General features: G+C 44.8%; 1 protein-coding gene across 4 annotated transcripts; it reads left to right on the top strand.

Annotated features, from left to right (window-relative positions):
• The first annotated feature begins 2,609 nt into the window (after nt 1-2,609).
• On the top strand, nt 2,610-8,109 carry LOC136449369 (probable chlorophyll(ide) b reductase NYC1, chloroplastic). Of its 4 annotated transcripts, none has more exons than XM_066449386.1 (10): nt 2,611-3,080; nt 3,818-3,911; nt 4,009-4,144; nt 4,476-4,550; nt 4,668-4,863; nt 5,148-5,216; nt 5,329-5,468; nt 5,628-5,750; nt 6,317-6,509; nt 7,435-8,109. In XM_066449386.1, the coding sequence occupies exons 1-10, from the start codon at nt 2,748-2,750 to the stop codon at nt 7,618-7,620; spliced, it is 1,545 nt and encodes a 514-aa protein (XP_066305483.1). In that variant the 5' UTR covers nt 2,611-2,747; the 3' UTR covers nt 7,621-8,109. The 4 variants fall into 4 exon arrangements, with proteins under 4 accessions (XP_066305485.1, XP_066305483.1, XP_066305486.1 ...); XM_066449387.1 differs by having other exon boundaries at nt 2,612-3,080; nt 3,818-3,896; XM_066449388.1 differs by lacking the exon at nt 4,476-4,550 and having other exon boundaries at nt 2,610-3,080.
• Nucleotides 8,110-19,622: the final 11,513 nt, after the last annotated feature.

Here is a 19,622-nt window from a genome sequence, read left to right as displayed (position 1 = left end):
CCTCGATCCACCCAGCGCAAATCGAAGCGAACGGCCACGTGGCGCCTATCCGCGATGGGATGAGGCTGCTGCAGCGTGTGGCCACCTCCCTGCCTGCGTCGAGCCCGGCAGCCCGGACTTGTAATTACCTTTTTTTCAAGCGTTTTTCGTTTGCCAAAGTCACTCAGGCGTATGGTAATGGTATGCGCACCGCCTCGTCTCGTGGGACTTTTTCTTTCTTTTTGCAATAACCACCGCCATCTTTTTGTGGTATCTTAAGAGGGGACAGTCCCTTTTAACAAAAGACAATTTTAGTTAAACGTAACTGGCATGGGAGCAAAACTTGTTGCTTTTGTCACGAAGAGGAGACAATTCAACATTTATTTTTTTGATTGTCGTCTTGCACAATACATGTGGAGTTTTTCACAAGTTGCTTGAAATCTAATAAAACCCCAAAGTGTAGCAAATATGTTGGTGGCTGGTTAAATGGAGTGGATCATTAGTACTACTTGGGGCAGCAGTGACATATTGGCCTATATGGTTGCACATGAATGATATTATTTTTGAAAAGAAAAAAAATTACTCCCCTTTGCAGGTTATCTATGCAATTTCCCACAGGCTTCATTCATGGTGAAAGCATCTAGGTCCTTAGTTGGGTTTCAGTGATTAATGACGACACGAGATTACTATGACTAGCGTATGTTTTGTAGAGGCAATTTGAGTTAGGTCATGGTAATGACAATTGATTGGGCAATCATAGTTGTCGTGCCCCTGTCGATGAAAATCGTTTCGGTTTTCAAAGGATGGACGACAAGGTTAAGGACGGACTAGTTCTAAGTGTTGTTTGGCGATGGAGAGACACTTAGAGTAGTTTAGGATTTTATTTTTTTTTCCTTTGGCCATACTATTAAGGGGGGTATGGACTAGTAACTTGACTTAGATGAGTCTAGTGGGTTATGTATGGTGCACCCTAAGATTAATTGGAGCAAACTTCATTCACATAGGATTTCGAGTTGGAAGTGAATGAAGGGTCAAATGATTGACCGGACGCTGGAGAGTGAGTCCGGTCAGTTTATTTGATCAACTGCAGTCGTCTGGTACTGACCGGACGCTGAATAGTAAAGTAACTGGACTCTGTGTGCCAGCGTCCGACTCCAGAGAGGTTCTGGAGAGGTGTTTTCGTGACCGAACGCTGGTCAGAATATGGTAACTGACCGGACGTTGAACAGTGAAGTGACCGGACTCTGGGTACCAGCGTCCGGTCAACATCAGTAAGGTTTCAGAGAGCGTTTTTCTTGACCAAACGCGTCTGGTCAGTGCTGACCGAACGCTGGTCAGAGTCCAGTCAGAACTTAACGGCTCTTTCTGACACAGTGGCGGGTATAACTGACCGGAGTGTCCGGTCACCCCGCAGAATGCTGACTCAGCCTCCAAACGTTATGTTTTTAATGAGGGGGTATAAATACTTACTCCACTCGTCCAAGGAAGGTCTATTGCCTATTTGTTCAGCTGAGAAACACCTTTGGAGTGCAAGGAAGAGCAAGAGCCTAGTGAGGTGATTGTGATTTAAGAATACAAGATTAAGGACCTCATTAGAGCATAGAGAGTAGTAAGTGTGCATCCACCCTTCTCATTAGGCTTGTCGTGGTTAAGTGAGAGTTTGTGCTTATTACTCTTGATGATCGCCATCACCTAGACGTCCCGGTGGTGATTGGGAGCTTGATGATCATCCGACGGAGCTTGTGGATGACTCAAGTCAAGTTGTGAGCGGTTGTGGGCGATTCACCGCGACGGAATGTTAAAGAATCAGCCCATAGAGAGCACTTGATCCTTACACGAATCAAGGGGGAGCTACACCCTTGCGCAAGTGCTCCAACGAGGACTAGTGGGGAGTGGCAACTCTCCGATACCTCAGAAAAACATCACCGCGTTCCTTTCTCTCTTTTTACTTTGAGCATTTACATTTGAGCAATTTATTTTATGTCTTTATATTCCTAGAATTACCATGCTAGAGTAGGATTAGAACCTAGGGTGCAAAACTTTTGTGCGGTAGAACAATAGAAACGCATTCTAGGCACAAGAGGTGAAGTTGGCTAAGTGTAGGGCTTAATTATTACAAAGAATTTAGAATTATCCTAATTTACCCCCACGCTTGGGCATCTTGATCCTTTCACATAGGCTGTCTTTCAGCTGCCGGAGTTCGCCTATCACTTATGCAGAAGCTGGGAGGTTGTTCCAAGGCCGTGTATCAACTCGATGTACTGATCTCGGGACGAAACAAAAACTTCCTTTTCTAAAAAAAGGAAAAAAAATGGACTCACGAGGAAATTGAAGTGAGCTATGATTTAACTCCTTCGCAACCATTAATTTTTCTCTCTTGAAATCAAATTTCAAACTCCTTTGCAAAAAGAAAAGGAAACCAAATTCCTAACTCAGCTCGTCGTTGCCTGTTTGGCACCTGTAATTTTCACACCAACTGTTCCCTGAAAATTTGCACTACTGCCTACTGGCTTAAGCTCGAGCACACGTATTATTCATAAAACATGCCAGGGTCCTTTCTGCAAAAGAAGAAGAAAATGCTCCGACTCCGATCATTATTTTATTTATTCACTGGTAAAGCGCAGGTGCAGTGGAGGTGGAGAGCACACGCCCCTCCAAAATTTATGGGACGCGAGCACACCAGCAAGCCCCACACGAAAAGGTGAGGAGCGCACGCAAAACCCACTCCACGGTGGGAGATCGCCGAATCCTTATCTGCTCGCCGCGCCATGGCCGCCGCCGCCGCCGCCGCGGTCGCCCACCTCTCCGTCCACGGCCGCCTCCGCCGCTCTCCGGAGCATCGTCCGTCCACCACCACCACCTCCACCTCCTCCTCACCCGCCCACCGGCCGTCCCTCCTGCGGTGCCGCGCGTTCAAGCAGGAAACCGACGGCGGCGACCCGTCCGAGCACGACGCGCGGAAGCGCAGGAAGGGCCCGCTCTACAAGCTCAAGGCGGCGATCCAGGGCCTCGCAGGCTCCCGCTCCGCCGCCGCGGAGGTCTACGGGGGAGAGCACCAGTACCAGCGCGCCGTCGAGAAGGCGGAGGAGATCTTCTTCTCGGTGAGCACCGCACCGGCCTCCGTTCTGTTTGCTGCTCTCTATATCTCACCTGAATGATTGAAGGAATACGAGACGGTTCGCTGAATCATCGGCTAGCTGAATGCCGTGGCCAGGTTCGCTTCCCTGTGCCTGGCCCGCCTGCGAGCGCGTCACACTCACAGTCAGAATTACTCCCAATCAGAGGTTAAACGTGGGCTCTCATCTGCTCCACATCCTAATATCTACTTGATCATACAGCGTGGCCCCTTTGTGGAGTTAGCGTTTTTTTCCTCACAAACCATGTTGGAACCAAGTTTCTACACCGAATTTCCATATCCTTCCTTCCTGCCTCTGTTTGTGCCAAAACTTTGCTTTTGTAAATTGCAGTGATATGTTGCAACTCAGCAACTGCATGGTGAACTAGTTTGAATAGCCTAACCATGCTGGAAGTACTGGTACTAGGAACGCAAATAAAATGCCCAGTGCCTGCTAATTACAGTCAAAGTGCCTTGGATATACAAAATTGTGGCAGCGTGAACAAACAAGGGTTTGCTGGGTGTTGCTACTGCTAGAGTTTCTGCATTGTACCTGTTCGATTGTGAGCCTGTCAAATTGTCCAGAAACCGGACATATGATTCAGGCTTGCAATGGACCATATCAAGTTGTATATCAACAGCTCGGATCACATTTTGTTACTCCATTTCTCCTGTGCAGCAGGGTTTCTTATGTGCTTGCTGATTTCTATCACCTTTTTGCAGGTTGCTACTCAGCTAGGCAGATATGCTATCACTATGATGAGCAGTGGTGTTGTACTTGGGGTTGGATTTCAGCTGTCAGGTTTGTCATACACTTGTATTGCACTGCCTCTGCTTTCTGCCTCTCTTTTCATTTCACATTGGTCTTTCCTGAAATTCCATTTAACTAGTCTGACTAATTTTTCCCCTTCTAGGTGGAGACAGCCAAATGAACGAACTGATTTGGTATAGCTGGCTTGGTGGGGTGATTATCGGTACAATGATAGGTGCAAACAGTGTCCTGGAGGAACACTGCAAAGCTGGACCTCGCAATGTCGTCATAACTGGGAGGTAGTTTATTTTCAGTCCTTTGCTCCGTATGCCTTCAGAATATTTTTCCAGGAAGTAGTATGCACTTTTTCATTTATCTTTTGACTTGTCCTATAAGAAAATATTGCACAGCATATTCTTGATACTCGATAGCAAATAAATTCACTCTAAGAAACAGAAACTGTCGAAGCTAATGGATTTTCTCTACTTGTGTAAGAAGGAAATAAAGTTTGGCTGTGCTTTCCAAGTTTTTGCAGTTTCACTGGTTGCGGCCATTGGATAGGTGGTTTCATATTGTTGTTTCCTATTTGGCGATTAGCATTGACAACAGTTTTTTATTTAAATTTTCCAGCACAAGAGGGTTAGGAAAAGCACTTGCTCGTGAGTTTCTTCTTTCTGGAGACCATGTTGTAATTACTTCACGAAGGTGATATTCATGAGCATAAGCTCAAACTTTAGTTTAGTTCTACAAATTTTCATACTTTTTCCTTATGGAGTTCTATGCTTTGTGTTAGTTTTAAATATTTTCTTTTTGTGAAGGCAGTCCTGAATCAGTCCTTCAGACTATAAAAGAACTTGAAGAGAACATACAGGAAGGGTTATCAGTAGCCAAAAAGAAAGAGAGGAAAATTTTATCCCATGCCAAGGTTGTTGGTACAGCTTGTGATGTCTGTAAACCTGAAGATGTGAAGAAATTAGTGAATTTTTCTATTAATGAGCTTGGCTCAGTTGACATTTGGGTAGGTAATTTGTTACTGTTTTCTAGCTTAAATCTGTATCTTATTTGGATTTTGGTCTACCTTTTGTTTTCACTAAACTGAATAGCTAGTCAAAGTTGGATTATACTGATTATGGACTACGGAGTTTATAACATTTACATCAGTTGTGAAATGTACTTTTATATATGACAACATTAAGATAAATTTTGTGGTGCCCACTTTTATGTTTTCCTGTATGGTAATGGTCCTATGGCTACATCAAACAACAATATTATTTACTGCTTCTTCTTCAACCTTGTTCACAGATAAATAATGCTGGCACAAATAAAGGTTTTAGGCCACTGGTAACCTTTTCAGACGATGACATCACCCAGGTTTGTTATTGTTATATTCTGCTGTGCCTAATACGTTTTTTTATGCGTGTATTGAACAGATGACCTGGCTTAACCATGCTATCTTATTTCCATCTTTTTCATGTTGTTACAGATCGTCTCAACAAACCTAGTTGGCTCTCTACTGTGCACCAGAGAAGCCATGAATGTCATGCAATACCAAGAGAAAGGAGGCCATATATTTAACATGGATGGAGCCGGTTCTGGAGGATCAAGCACACCACTGACAGCTGTGTAAGCATCTTAGCTTTCTAATACTCTGTTGCTTCTTTATAGTTTATACTGTATAAATGTTGTGTTGCTTTTTTTTTCTTGTTGGCTAAAACTTGAGTGTGCTGTATTGGAATTCCTTATGTTATGAAGCTAAATCTGATGCTGAACTCAAATTTGTAGCTATGGTTCAACTAAATGTGGACTAAGGCAGTTCCAAGGATCACTTCTGAAGGAAAGCAGAAGATCAAAAGTTGGAGTGCACACTGCCTCACCTGGTATGGTCCTCACAGACCTTCTTTTAAGGTAAACTCTCCATACTTACTAATCAGTTGTCATGAGATGACTTGTAAAGCTCACTGTGAACTTTCTATACATTGACTGTCTGATATATACTTATATTACATTTGACATGGCACAAATGTTCATGATGTCTAAACTGCAGGGTATCGTGTAACAATTGCAGGACACAGTTTGACTTGTGTGCTTCCTTGCATACATATGCATGACACATCAAACACCAAACCGTGTAGATGTTTCTGAGATTACCTCGGCACAGATCACATAGTCTGGTGCTGTAGAATATACTATTCCATAATTTATGTGAACTAATTGTTTTTCTCTATATGAAATTAATTGGTGAGATATGTTCGAGTTATGAGTCTGATACGCATAAATAAGCAAATAACTATGATAACAGAAAGATCAAACGTGGCTTTATTAGTTCTTGTCTAGTTATGCTATATGTGTAAAATGTGAGTTACTTCTTTGAGTTCTTTCTCACAATATTCATCTATGATCTGATCGACCCTCTTACTGTTGTATGTGGAATCATAATTCTTCTTCTTTACTGATTACCTGTTTCTTTGCAGTGGTTCATCCATCAGAAATAAACAAATGTTCAATTTAATATGTGAGCTTCCAGAAACAGTAGCCAGAACATTGGTTCCAAGGATGAGAGTTGTAAAAGGAAGTGGAAAGGCAATCAACTACTTAACACCACCAAGGATCTTGCTTGCTTTGGTTACTGCATGGGTTCGACGGGGCCGATGGTTTGATGACGAGGTACACAGATCTTATTTTATACTTACTACTAACTTACATATAAGAGTTCAACAAATCAATGGTGTCAATTGTCCTAGATTTAGCTTTTAAATATAAAAAATTAGCAGAAGATGTGATTGAATGATTTTTTGTACTAGTCCACCCTCTATACATATTTGGAATATTGCAGCTCAGAAGTCAGAACATTGAGTCCTTATGCTTCATAGACTTACATTCCAAAAGATAGAACGTCGAGTTCTACAACTGTGCTAAATGTCTGAAGAACAGTTGGCATTTCTTTATATTGGGTTTGGTTCTTTGGCTTCAATCGTTTCTGGTTGTCATTTTCTTCATGTGTTATTGGTTTGTTTTTGTCATTACATTTTGATGAATGCAGCATTATTTCTCGGCTGCACGAACTCTAGATTCTGTATCCAGCCTGTTACTCCTCATGAACAAAACCCACCTCTTGAGCACTCCAGCGTATTCTAAAATAGAAAAAAAAGAAGTTTTTAACAGCTATCAAATTGTGTGTGGCTCTAGGATTGGACCAATTAGGTGGACCAGTATCATGGCACTTTAGGGTTCAGCATGGGTGATAATGATGTGCTGTCAGGCTTGTTTGCCTCGCATGTGTATATTCACTATTCAGTGCGAACTGAAGTATGTAAAAGATATTGAATAGCATTGTAGTTCATTTCTCAAATCTGAACTAGTTTTAGTTGTGTTATAGCCACACGTCATCCAAGGAAAACATTAGCTGCCTGTACCCTCTTAACTATACAGGGATTATGTTGAGTCTCCTGCCATAGCATACTTGATATGCGATGTGAGGTGTGCATTGGCGATAATGAGAGATTTGGTCAAGCACTAAAGTTTATCTTTTCGCTGCATAGTGCCTTTTGTTATGCTCTGAGTTATATGATCAATCATTTATCCATTACAGGGGAGAGCAGTGTATGCAGCTGAGGCTGATAGAATTCGCAACTGGGCTGAAAGTCGAGCACGCTTCTCTTTCACCGATGCCATGGAGATGTACACGGAAAACACATGGGTTTCGGTATTCTCACTCTCCGTGGTCTGCGCGTTCATTATTCTTTCCAGCTCAGGTGGACCTCTTCCAGGCACATGATTTCCAGAGTTGCCAAGTTAGTAGATGGTCATATACTCAATTTTTTCCCCACCAAAGGCAGTCTACTATCGGAAGGCATATGACACAACACTTATGAAGGGGGAAGAAGAGAACCCCCACAAATGTAGATAGGTGCAAGGGAGATTAGCAGCTGCTTCCTCGCACCATTTAAGGTTTGGCTAACCATGTGCTCAGAGAAGGGTAAATAGAATTTGTTGCGTGGGCATTCCACTGCCGTAAGCTAGACTGTGATGTGTGACTTTTAAGAACATGTATGCAAAGTTAACTGAGCAGGATCAGAGTCGACATTGCCTCGTGTACATGCATGTAGTAATGATGATCACTGTAACTTCTGGTCTCGCTTGTACCCTTCAAAACTCTAAATAGAGCTACATTGTATGTGAATCGAAGAAGGGAGGTAGGATGCACAATGCATGGTTCATGTATATTGGTTTTGCATCATAAGAAACCTGGGGTGTTTTGTGGTAACGTGTTTGGTCAGTCATGGGTCAGAAGTATGAGATGTGTATGTCCATTTCATCTTTTTAGATTGCCTGGGGGCTGGGGAGCTACAGCAAAAGCTTATAAAGGTGAGCTCGCAAAGACTTTAGATTGCCACGGGAGCTAAAGCAAAAGCTTGCAAAGGTGAGCTTACGAAGACTTGGATCTTTGCATGCACTCTGGTTTCTGAATTGCTATGGATTCTCATCTGATGAACAGGACTCCAGTTTGTGACTGCATCTGCTGGGAGGGATATATTATAGTGGGGAGCAATATAACACTGTTTTTAGAAAGTTTGCAGAAAATATCTGATAAAAAGTGTAGTAATACGGGGGAATGGTGTACATTGGATGCAGCTCTCCTAAAAGCAAAAACCAAGTAGATAAGGGCAAGCACTTGGAAGTCGGTGTCAATTCTTCCCCCTTTTCCTTTCTGAGCACTAGCACTGAAGCTCTTCCAAGTTCCAACCGATGGTGGTTGGAAGTTTCTTGGAACCTTCCTAACTTCCTGCCTGCTTACTCAAAGCTCTCCAATCTGTGTCACAGCTCTCCAATAATCTCCTGCCTGCCATAGTGCCATTCATATATGGTGTGTTTGGTTCGTAGAGTCACCCCATGCTTCATGAGATGATGCACCATGAGTTCATCCTATGAATTTTGGTGGAATCAACCCATTTCTCATGCATATACTAAATATTAGCTTGTGTGGAATGAGGTGGTGATGAATTAACTCATTCCATTCCACGTACCAAATGAAAAAAGTGAGGAGTGAAAAGATGATACACCACCTCGTTCCTCAAACCAAACACACCCGTAATCTTAGAACCAAAACCATGCACACTACTGGCAAACAGCTTCTACAAATATCGTATTAATTCTGCTCAGCGCGCATACCAGATCGTGTCAGCAAATTAAAGCTCTCTATATGTAACATACAAGTGTGAACATATACACAAGTCAAGCCATGCATTGGGCACACAAATTTTGCTCAATTCAGAATTCAGATGGGATGGGATATATAGTATCGTCATACATCTCACCATACAGTACTGTCTCAGTCAGATTTCCACATCCAACGACCACACAAGGAGTTGACTCTGCCACCGGCTTTCGGTGGCGATTTAGATAGATAGATAGATACTCCACATGTAGAGGACTGGACCGTGATTGCAGGTAGCTCGCTAATTAGTAGCACCTGCACCGCAGCTTTGTTTGTCATTTCTATCTGAGACAAGAAATTATAAACACGGTAGGGGGAGTTGCGTGCCATTGCATTGCGCCGCTTTCTTCTCCGATAACAAAGGCATTTTTGGGATCAAGCTGGCTAATCATGCAGTACATGCCACTAGTTTATCCAGACGAAGAGGAGGAAGAGAGGCAGGAGCAGGAGCAGGACGGAGGACCAGTCGCTATCTCGCTGCTAGTACTAGAGTACCCCGTCCCACCCTTAGACTTTATACTAGCATCCAAAATTTGTGCTAAAAACATCTATAACGCATTTCTTCGTGTGACGGATCGGAGGGAGTACTCGCTAAGCTTTAGGTCAATGATGCAAACCGGTTCCCAGGGGAACAAAGAACAGCAGGGCGCAGCAGCATGTGAGCACGTACGTATAGTGCTCACAAGATTGAACTTGTGGATCGTTTGGTCCACATCGGCTGCAACTGCAAGTTGGAGGGTTCTCTCTTTTATATTGAGGTTGAGGACCGCGACGAAGTGCCCATTGTTAGTGCTGCGTGGAGCCTGCCTGCTGCGTGCGCCCAATGGATGATTTCATGACATGACAGTGACAAACACACACGCGAGCGCGCGAAGACTGACGCGGAGGAGATGAGGACTATTCATATAGGCGCACTAACATAGCTATCGAAAGCTTAAGCTAATTATGACAAGAGACGAATGATGTACTTTCGCTGTACTAGCTAGAATATATGGAACAAGCTTAGAGAAACATATATAGTTACACATACACATCGACAAAGGTTCAGTGTGTCAATATGCAACGTATCCATCATTGTTGTCAGGGTTTGTTTGGAGCTTTAGATCGATCCATGCTGCTAATTGTTAAGATGCTAGTGCTGCTATGCTAGCAAGGGAAACTAGGTAATAGTATTTTATTTACGGCGCTATTAACTATTCCCTCAGGTCCAGTTTATTCTGGCGTTTTCCATATATCACGGGTCAAACATTATAATATTTGATCAATAATTTGACCAACGTTTTTTAATTATTGTCACTACTACACAAACTTTACTGGAGGCGGACGTTTTCGGTTTCCCACGGCGGACAAAGCCGTCCGCCGCGGCCTAGAGGCCACGGTAAATCGTGGCCTTCCCGCGGTGGGCCGCTTTGCCCACTGCGGTTAATCGATTTCCCGCAGCGGGCACGTTAGGATGCCCGCCGCGGTTAAACGTTTAAAAAAACAAAAAAAAACCAGGAACCCGTCGGCGAGCCCATTCTCGAGCCCACCGACGAGCCCATTCACAACCCAATATTGGCGCCACCGCACCTCGCTGGATCCGCCGCCGGGGTCTCCACCTTGCCGAATCTGCCGCTGGGGAGGTCATCCTCGCAGGATCTGCGCCATTGTCGCAGGTTGGGGCCGTCTCGCCGTGGATCCGTGTCGTCGCCGTGTGGATCCACGTCGTTGGAGCAGGGAGTAGACGCGGCCGCCCTGGATCCACCGCCGTGTGGATCCACGTCGCAGGGAGTCGACGCGGCCGCCTGGATCTGCCGCCGTGTGGATCACCCGTCCTTGCGCGCCACGCAGCTCCTCGCCTACGAGAGAGAGAGATGAGGGAGGTACTGAGAGGAGAGAGAGGGTGGGAGAGAGAGATACCGGGCACGGCGGCGCTCTCCTCGCCAGATCCGGTCACGGTCCTAGACCCGCGTGGTAGCGCGCGCGACCTTGCTTGATGCTGCGCCGCGGAGAGGCCTTCACACGCCGGCGGCGCACGCGACGGAGAGGTGGTGGCGCGCGCGACCTCGCTTGTCCCTGCGCCGCAGAGAGGCCTTCACACGGCGGCGAGGGAGAGAGAGAGGGAGTGGGAGAGGGAGAGAGAGAGAGAGTGGGAGAGGCCTTCACGCTGGCGACGGAGGGAGTGCGTGCGTCGCGGGTTGTCGCGGGGTGGAGGTGCTCGTCGCGGGGTCACGAGGTGGGCGAGGTGGGAGCGGCGCCTGGGGATGAGAGGTAAGATGACTGAAACCCTAAGTGCTCATTTTATACCAGTACCCGCTACGGGCCTCGCCCTGGGCCTATTGGGCCTCGGCCTTAACCGAGGCGGGCTTTATAGGATGCCCGCCATGGTACATCGATTTACCGTGGCGGGCAAAAGTGCCCGCCTCAATAAATAAAAAATGCCCGTCGCGGTAAATCGTGGGATTTACCGCAATGGGCAAAAATAGGAGCCCGCCGCGGAGAGCGTTATCGCAAAGCTGCGCAAATTTGTTTTTGTAGTAGTGTGTAATACAGGCTAGATACTATTACGTTTGTAATCAGACATGCTATCCAATAATCATAAGTCTATTATAAAATAAAATAAAAAAATGGCCGGAACTCAATTTAGGAGGTCATGCCATGTCAGAGTATGCCTTATAAATTGGACCGGGGAGAGCAGTACGTATTCTGATTTTGGAAACTCCAGCTAATAATAGTCAAAAGTATTTAGCTTGGGGAAACCGGTTAATATACTCCTCATCCTGTTAGGTAGGAAGTTGATTTTAAGTGATCAGATAAACTACTCCTAGAGTGATCAGATAAACTACTCCTAGTTAGGGTATTTGCATCTACTCTGCTAGTTTTAGTCGCTAAGATTAGTAGACGGGATCTATATATACACTATAACAACAACAACAAAGCCTTTTAGATCCGAGCAAGTTGGGGTAGACCGGAATTGAAACCCAACATTAGTCCCAAGTCACGGTTCAGGCACGTTAATAGCTACTTTCCAGGCACTCATATCCAAACCCAACCTTTCAAATCTCTTTTTATTGCCTCCCCATATCAGCTTCGGTCTTCCTCTACTTCTCACCACATTAATATCTTGACTTAGACTTCACAATGCACTGGTGCCTCTGAAGGTCTCCTCTGGATATGGTCAAACCAACTCAACCGATGTTGGACAGGATTTTCTTCAATTGATGCTACCCCTAAACGATCACGTATATCATCGTTCTGAACTCGGTCCATCCTTGTGTGACCACGAATCTAGCGCAACATATGTATTTCTGCAACACTCAGTTGTTGCACATGTCGTCTTTTTTGTAGGCAAGCGGGATCTATATAACAGGGGATTAATTAGGTTTTCCGCAAAGGTTTAACTCTATGATCCCCAATTCCCAAACATTATATACTAGCTATCCAACAACCATGTGTTTTATGCAGTTTTAACACATGAATTTTTTGCACCATAGAATTAAGATCCAACAGCCTCCACCCTCCTTCTACTTTCAGCCTCCAGCCTTTTTCTATCTCCAGACAATCACAAATCACAAGATCACAGATCCACAGATCACAAGAAATAATTTTTTTTTCTATGGAAGGACAAATCACAACAGAAGAGGAGGATGAGAGGCTACTGTAGCCAGATCCGCTACAGACCGCGTGCATGTCAGAGAACGCGTCAGAATGCTTCAGAGAACGCAGCGTCAAAGAGCTGCACGTTGAGCCGGATCCGTTGCAGAGCGGAGGTAAGAAGAGAGAAAAAAATCCATGTATTTTTTTTTACACTAAAACATATGTGTGTTGTATACTATAAAAAAAATGCACGTACGAATCACATGGGGGAGAGACACGAGAAGGACATCGCATGGAAAAATTTGGAGCCGAGAGGGGGATGATTTGGATACAGCGGTTGCTAGAAGGATTTGGCTAGCCGCGTGATGATGTGGTGGATTTGGGATTTGGGAGGTGGGGATGGCGGCTGCGTGCATGCTGCCCGGGCGGCCACTAGCTCGCATGTGGCCCGTGGGCCGTGGGGGCCGGCACACGCTGGCGAAAGCGACGGCCACCATGCATCGGACAAGATCAGCCGCGTGTACGAAATGCGCCTTTGTTTGTTTCACCTCCTTGCATGATCTTTGGGAGATATATATACTCCTACGGCTACGTAGCTTGTGGTTTGCCACAGCCTACTATGCCATGGAACTATGTATATGAATATTATACATGCAAGGAAATAAGTGCCCGATTAGTTCCCAAAATTTTGTAAAATTTTTCAAGATTCTCCGTCACATCGAATCTTTGGACGCATGAAGTATTAAATATAAATAAAAAATAAAACTAATTACACAGTTTAGATGAAATTCACGAGACGAATCTTTTAAGCATAATTAGACTATGATTGGACACTAATTGCCAAATAACAACGAAAGTGCTACAGTACCATTTCGCCAAAAAAATCGGCAACTAAACAAGGCCTAAGTTTATAGACTATAGAAGTTCATCTCATCTCTCCCTTTTAGTTTCATTTCCCCTTTTTTCTTTTTCCCTTTCCCTTTTTCTTTTAGGATGATCATATGTACTAGCTAGAGCCTAAGAGCAGCTACAACAATGATATTTTAACTAGCTCATAGATAGAGATCCAACTTAGCATTTTACTTACGTGGAACTGTGGAAGAGAGAGATGCCACGGACCTGCCCGATCTAACCCAATTCAAGTGCACTAATAAGTCCGGTAATTTGATCAATTGAGTCACCACATGGGAAAACCCGATGTTACAAGAGTGAGAAAGGAGGTGAAGAGAAGAGCTATCTATCACGAACTACGTGGCTCCAACAAAACAGACTACGACCCACGATGAGGTGTGACCGTGTAGGTGAGAGGAAAAAATAAATGACATAGGACCCATAAGATGTTTAGAGTTATTGCCATATTGGAGAGCTTGTGTTATGTACAATCTTTTAAATAATGAGGCGAAATATGAATTATTAGTCTGAGCTCAGTTTTAATTTTGAGGTGTTCTGATAAACTCTCATGCATGAGCATTATTGGATTTTTTTTTTTTAAAGATGACGATGCAGCTAGCAGTGGTCATGACGAATGAAATCGATATTTTGGTCTCAAGTATTTGGTTCTAGGGACTAATCTTTAGTTTCTGTCACATCGAATATTTATACACTAATTTAGAGTATTAAACATAGACTAATTACAAAACTAATTGCACATATGGAGATTAATTTGTGAGACGAATTTATTAAGCCTAATTAGTCCATGATTTGACAATGTGGTGGTACCGTAAACATGTGCTAACGATGCATTGATTAGGCTTAATAGATTTATCTCGCAAAATAGTTTCCGTCTATGTAATTATTTTTATAATTAGTCCATATTTAACTCTCTTAATTAATATCAAACGTCCGACCGGGACTGAACCAAACACCCAGCAGCCGGCCTCTGTAGGTACGGTAGGGTAGCTTGCAAGCGAAATAGATGCATGCATGTAGGGTTGGGTGGTACGGTGTTGTCTACCCGGGCGTTCTAGCTGTCGCAGCTGGATGCGTGCGTACGTGCATGCCGGCGTGTCCGGCTCAACCGCCGGCGGCTGTCATATATACGCGGACGCGGTGGTGCTGCTCGCGAAATCTTTGCAAGTATGCAACGAGCCACAAGCCACTCGATCACCTTTGCTTGCGTTTGCTGCAACACATAGCATGCAAACGAGATCGACAAATCAATCCCATCGATCGGCCCTCGATCAGCTTGAGCCAGACCGCGACCAAAAAGTCTCGCCTCTTGACAGCAATCGGATCCGCCATCAGGGAGATCAATCAATCAATCAGCCGTGTGCAATAAACTCGCGACAACATCTGCGCGCACCAAGTCCAGCTGCGTATGATATCGGTCTTGTGATCCGTCTGTCCTGCGTAAATAAATTTCTAGACTTGTCTTAAGTCAAATAAATAGATTTTTAGAGTTGTCTTAAGTCAAATTTTTAAACTTAAACTGAATTTGTATAAAAAATTGTTAAGATTTATAGTATTAAATTAGTATCATTAAGTTTATCGTAGAATATATTTTCATAAATGCTCATTTTATATTATATATGTTGTTACTTTTTTTTTATAAAATTAGTTAAAGTTAAAAAAGTTTGATTGTCATGTATTATAGGAATTAATTTATTTGGGGACGGAGGGAGTACGTACCAGCGATAAATATCTTTATACTTCATCATTATGAACTGTGACACTTTAATTTTTCTTTCAGCGAATTACACCGACAGAGGTCATCCACAAACAAGCAGGTACACTCATCTTCTATAAATACTTTAAATTAATGACACACATATTGCAAAATACTTCCTAATTTGGATTACCCACGCATTTATTTGAGGTCCAAACTTCGTAATCATCACTATCATAATCTACTAATAATCAGCAATACAAGATACTCCAGATTTGAAATTACCATCTCGTGGTCATAATTACGTAGTATGTTGCTAGTAGAAATAGTATTATAGTATAAGAGAACTTAAATGTTAAAACTTATTGAATAGACCGTGCCATGTGAAATGGTGGGCTATAACAAAAGAGTTCCTACTCTTAAAAAAAGGAGGTGCGGTATTAAGGGCATGCTTGATTTCAATCCAGGCAAACTTGTTTGGCACTACCAACAATATTTGGCGTTTGACTTTAGACGCCTAGGGTTACCATACACGTCTGAGAGGCCTCCGTCCATCCAAACCTTTGGGGTCTGAAGACGAAAATAAATCACCTGTCAATGGCGCCACGGACGATGTCCGGTCGGCACCCTCGCGCGTAGGGTTCAAGCCCCGCGGATGCGTTCATTCGCCAGCCAGAGGTAAAAAAAAAATCTCATCGTCTGTCCTACGTTTCTCAAACACAGGTAAATTGACCGGCCCACTCACATGGTAACAGACCCCTATGTGAGGGCGGGATATGGAGTTCGGGGATTTTCTCGGCCTACGTAAGAGGTCTTCTACCTTAAACACAAAGTTACGGGGCTGTCTGCCCACCGCAGGCTGAGTTTTTTTAATAAATCACCCATGATGTAAACGTGAATATTTTTTTTAAAAAAAGGGCTAGAAATGCCTTAGATTCTATCACTTTGCCTAGGTTAGACCTTCTATTTTAATCTTTCTGCGTAAACAATCGTGACATAGATCACTAAGTAGAGAAACGACTTTTGATCCGCTTCGAAATTTGGCTTTAGTCTCGGTATTTTTCGTGCCTGGGACTAGAGAAACCTTTAGTCCCGGTTGGTAGCTCCAACCAGAACTAAAGGTCCCTGCCCAACGGCTACTGCGGCAGGCTTTTGCTATAGGGGATCTTTAGTCCCGGTTGGAGCTACCAACCGAGACTAAATGTTAACTTTTACTCTCGGTTGGTCCCTCCAACCGGGAGTAAAAGTCTACTCCCGGCTGGAGGCTCCGTCCGGGACTAGAAATGGACCTTTAGAACCGGTTGTTGTCTCCAATCGGGACTAAAGATCCCCTTCTATATACCCCTTCTTCCAACCGGGACTAAATCTATATTCTTTTAAAACAATTTTATGCCTTGTATTTAATTTACTGTGCAATTAATAAGACTTTGACATTTTATAGAAAGAAATATATAAAAAAATAAATGGAGCTTGAAACGGGCGGGAAGTGAAACTGTAGCCCAACTTTAGTCCTGGGTAGATCTACCACCCGGGACTAAAGGTGGGCTGCATTATTTGCGGCCCGCCAAAATACACCTTTAGTCCCCGCTCGTAATACCAGCCGGAACTAAAGGTACCTATAGTTCCGGCTGGTATTACCTACCTTTAGTCCCGGGTATTTACAGGAGCCGGGACTAAAGGTCCCTCCCCTATATAAGGCGGCCGTTTCTTCTTCCTTCTCACTCATCGTCTTCGTCGCCCATCGCAACTGCCGTCGCCGCCGCCCTCGTCACCGTCGCCCGTGGCCACCTCATCATCCTTGACCTCGCCGTCGTCGGACCCGGCGCCGATCTTCTCCTTCCCAACCTCCGACGCGCTCTTCGACTGCGCGTGGTCTGAGTCCCACGACTCCCTCTGCGCCGCCGCCTCTAGGGACGGTTCCATGCGCCTCTTCGACGCCGTTGAAAGGTCCTAATGGCTAGAGGGGGGGTGAATAGCCTAATAAAAATTTCTACAACAATACTTAACAAAATGATTAGACAATTATGTGGCGAAGCAAGTGTTGCGCTAGGCTACTTAAAATGCAAGCCACCTACCACAACTCTAATTTAGATAGTTTCTATTCACACAATAGCTATGACACTACCCTATGTTAGTGTGCTCTCAAAGGCTAACTAAAGAGCCACACCAACCAACCAAGCAAGCTCTCACAACTAGCTACACTAAAGAGCTTGACAACTAGTTTGCGGTAATATAAAGAGAGTGATCAAGGAGGTTATACCGCAGTGTAGATGAAGGAACCAATTAATCACAAGAATGAATAACAATGAAGACCAATTACCTCGGAATCAATGATGAACACAATGATTTTTTATCGAGGTTCACTTGCTTGCTGGCAAGCTAGTCCTCGTTGTGGCGATTCACTCACTTGGAGGTTCACGCGCTAATTGGCTTCACACGCCAAACCCTCAATAGGGTGCCGCACAACCAACACAAGATGAGGATCACATAAGCCACGAGCAATCCACTAGAGTACCTTTTGGCTCTCTGCCGGAGAAAGATCAACAACCCCTCACAATCACCACAATCGGAGCCGGAGACAATCACCACCCTCCGCTCAACGATCCTCGCTGCTCCAAGCCGTCTAGGTGGCGGCAACCACCAAGAGTAACAAACGAATCCCGTAGCGAAACACGAACACCAAGTGCCTCTAGATGCAATCACTCAAGCAATGCACTTGGATTCTCTTCCAATCTCACAAAGATGATGAATCGATGATGGAGATTCTTTCTAAGTCCAAGCACTTGATCATCACCATGGCATCATCATCATCATGTTATGATCTTCATTTGCTTCACTATTTGGAGTGTGCTACCTATCTCATGATCACTTAATAAACTAGGTTAGCACTTAGGGTTTCATCAATTCACCAAAACCAAACTAGAGTCTTCAGCCGTGCGGCTCCCGTCACCGCAGAACCCCGTGCGCCTCCTCCGCGAGCACACGCGGGAGGTGCACGGCCTCGACTGGAACCCCAACACCAGTCGCCCCAACGCTGGCCGCCCCACACGCCACCACATGGCCAGGAGCCGCGCGACGTATTCGAAAACCACCATGCATATTCGAAAACCTATTCGAAAACCAAAACGAATCATCAATTGAAAATAGAAACAAAAAATAAAGAAAAAAAAGAAAACCTTTAGTCCCAGTTGGTAATACCAACTGGGACTAAATGGCCGACCCACGTGGCCAGGCCGGGAGGCCTCTTTAGTGCGGGAGGTGGACCTTTAGTCCCAGGCAAGAAACCGGGACTAAAAGAGGGGCCTTTTAGTCCCGGATTTGTGCTCCTGGTTGAGAAACCAGGACTAGAGGAGTTTCCCAACCAGGAGTATAGCTTGTTTCTGTACTAGTGGATAATGCATTGTAGAAGGACGTATGTTACCCCTTCGGTCCGAAAACATAAGGAGTTTTGAGCTATACTAAGTGAAAGCTTCCAAAATTTGACAAAATATATAGAAAAGAACAATAACATGTAAGATTTCAGACAAGTAATAAGATGTACTCCCTCCATGTTTCCAAAGAAAGTCAGTTTAAGGTTGTCTTAAGTCAAATATTTTAAACTTTGACTACAAATAAATTCTTTTGGGTTGAGTTTAAAAATATGAAAGTGATGTAACTAGATTCATCTCAAAATGTAGTTTTATAAAAGTATATATTGAGTATATTTTCATTACTATAGAAAACTTAACCGAGACGGGCAAAAACGATTAATCGAGGCGGGCATCCTATCAGCCTTCGCGAAAAGGTCACGGTTAATCCGGCCTTAACGGAGGCAGTTGGTCGCCTGCCTCGGTTAATCAAATAAAAAACAAAAATTCATGGACAAGCCCAGTGAGCCCACCCAAGGGCCTGCCGAGCCCATCCACAGGCCGCCGCCGTCGCAGCTGCTTGTAGGTGACAGCATCCCCGCTGGACCGCCAGGATCCGGCTGCCCGACGCTGGATCTGGTCACCTGCCGCCGGATCTGGCCTCCGGTCGTCGGATCTACGAGCAAAGGAGGGGAGGGGAGGAGCGTCGCCAGTGAGGCCTCCCCCACCACCGGAGGTGATGCCCTATGACGCCGGTGAGGCGTCCCCCACCGTGGATCTACAAGGGAGAGAGGGTGAGCTAGGGACAGATCCACCATGGATTTGAGAGAGAGGAGGAGGAGGGCATACCTTTTCCACCGGGAGCGGAGGCGAGCAAGTCGTCTATGGCCACGAACTCCATCGCAGTGGAGACGCCGACGCAGTAGGATGGGGTGAGAGATGGGTGGCGTCGCTACCGTGGGGAGAAGGATGGGTGGCGCCGCTGCTATGGGGAGAGGGATGGTGGCGCCGTCGGGAGAGGAGGCGAAGGAAGG

Source organism: Miscanthus floridulus, chromosome 5, assembly GCF_019320115.1.
Source record: "Miscanthus floridulus cultivar M001 chromosome 5, ASM1932011v1, whole genome shotgun sequence".
Lineage (NCBI taxonomy): Eukaryota > Viridiplantae > Streptophyta > Magnoliopsida > Poales > Poaceae > Miscanthus > Miscanthus floridulus.
Note: the sequence above shows the minus strand (reverse complement) of the source record. Positions and strands in the feature narration are given on the sequence as shown.

Coding starts and splice junctions, on each gene's coding strand:
- LOC136449369 (XM_066449386.1), top strand. CDS start 2,748: ATGGCCGCCGCCGCCGCCGCCGCGGTCGCCCACCTCTCCGTCCACGGC. Junction 4,145..4,475: donor AATGTCGTCATAACTGGGAG/GTAGTTTATTTT, acceptor TAAATTTTCCAG/CACAAGAGGGTTAGGAAAAG. Junction 5,217..5,328: donor CAGACGATGACATCACCCAG/GTTTGTTATTGT, acceptor ATGTTGTTACAG/ATCGTCTCAACAAACCTAGT.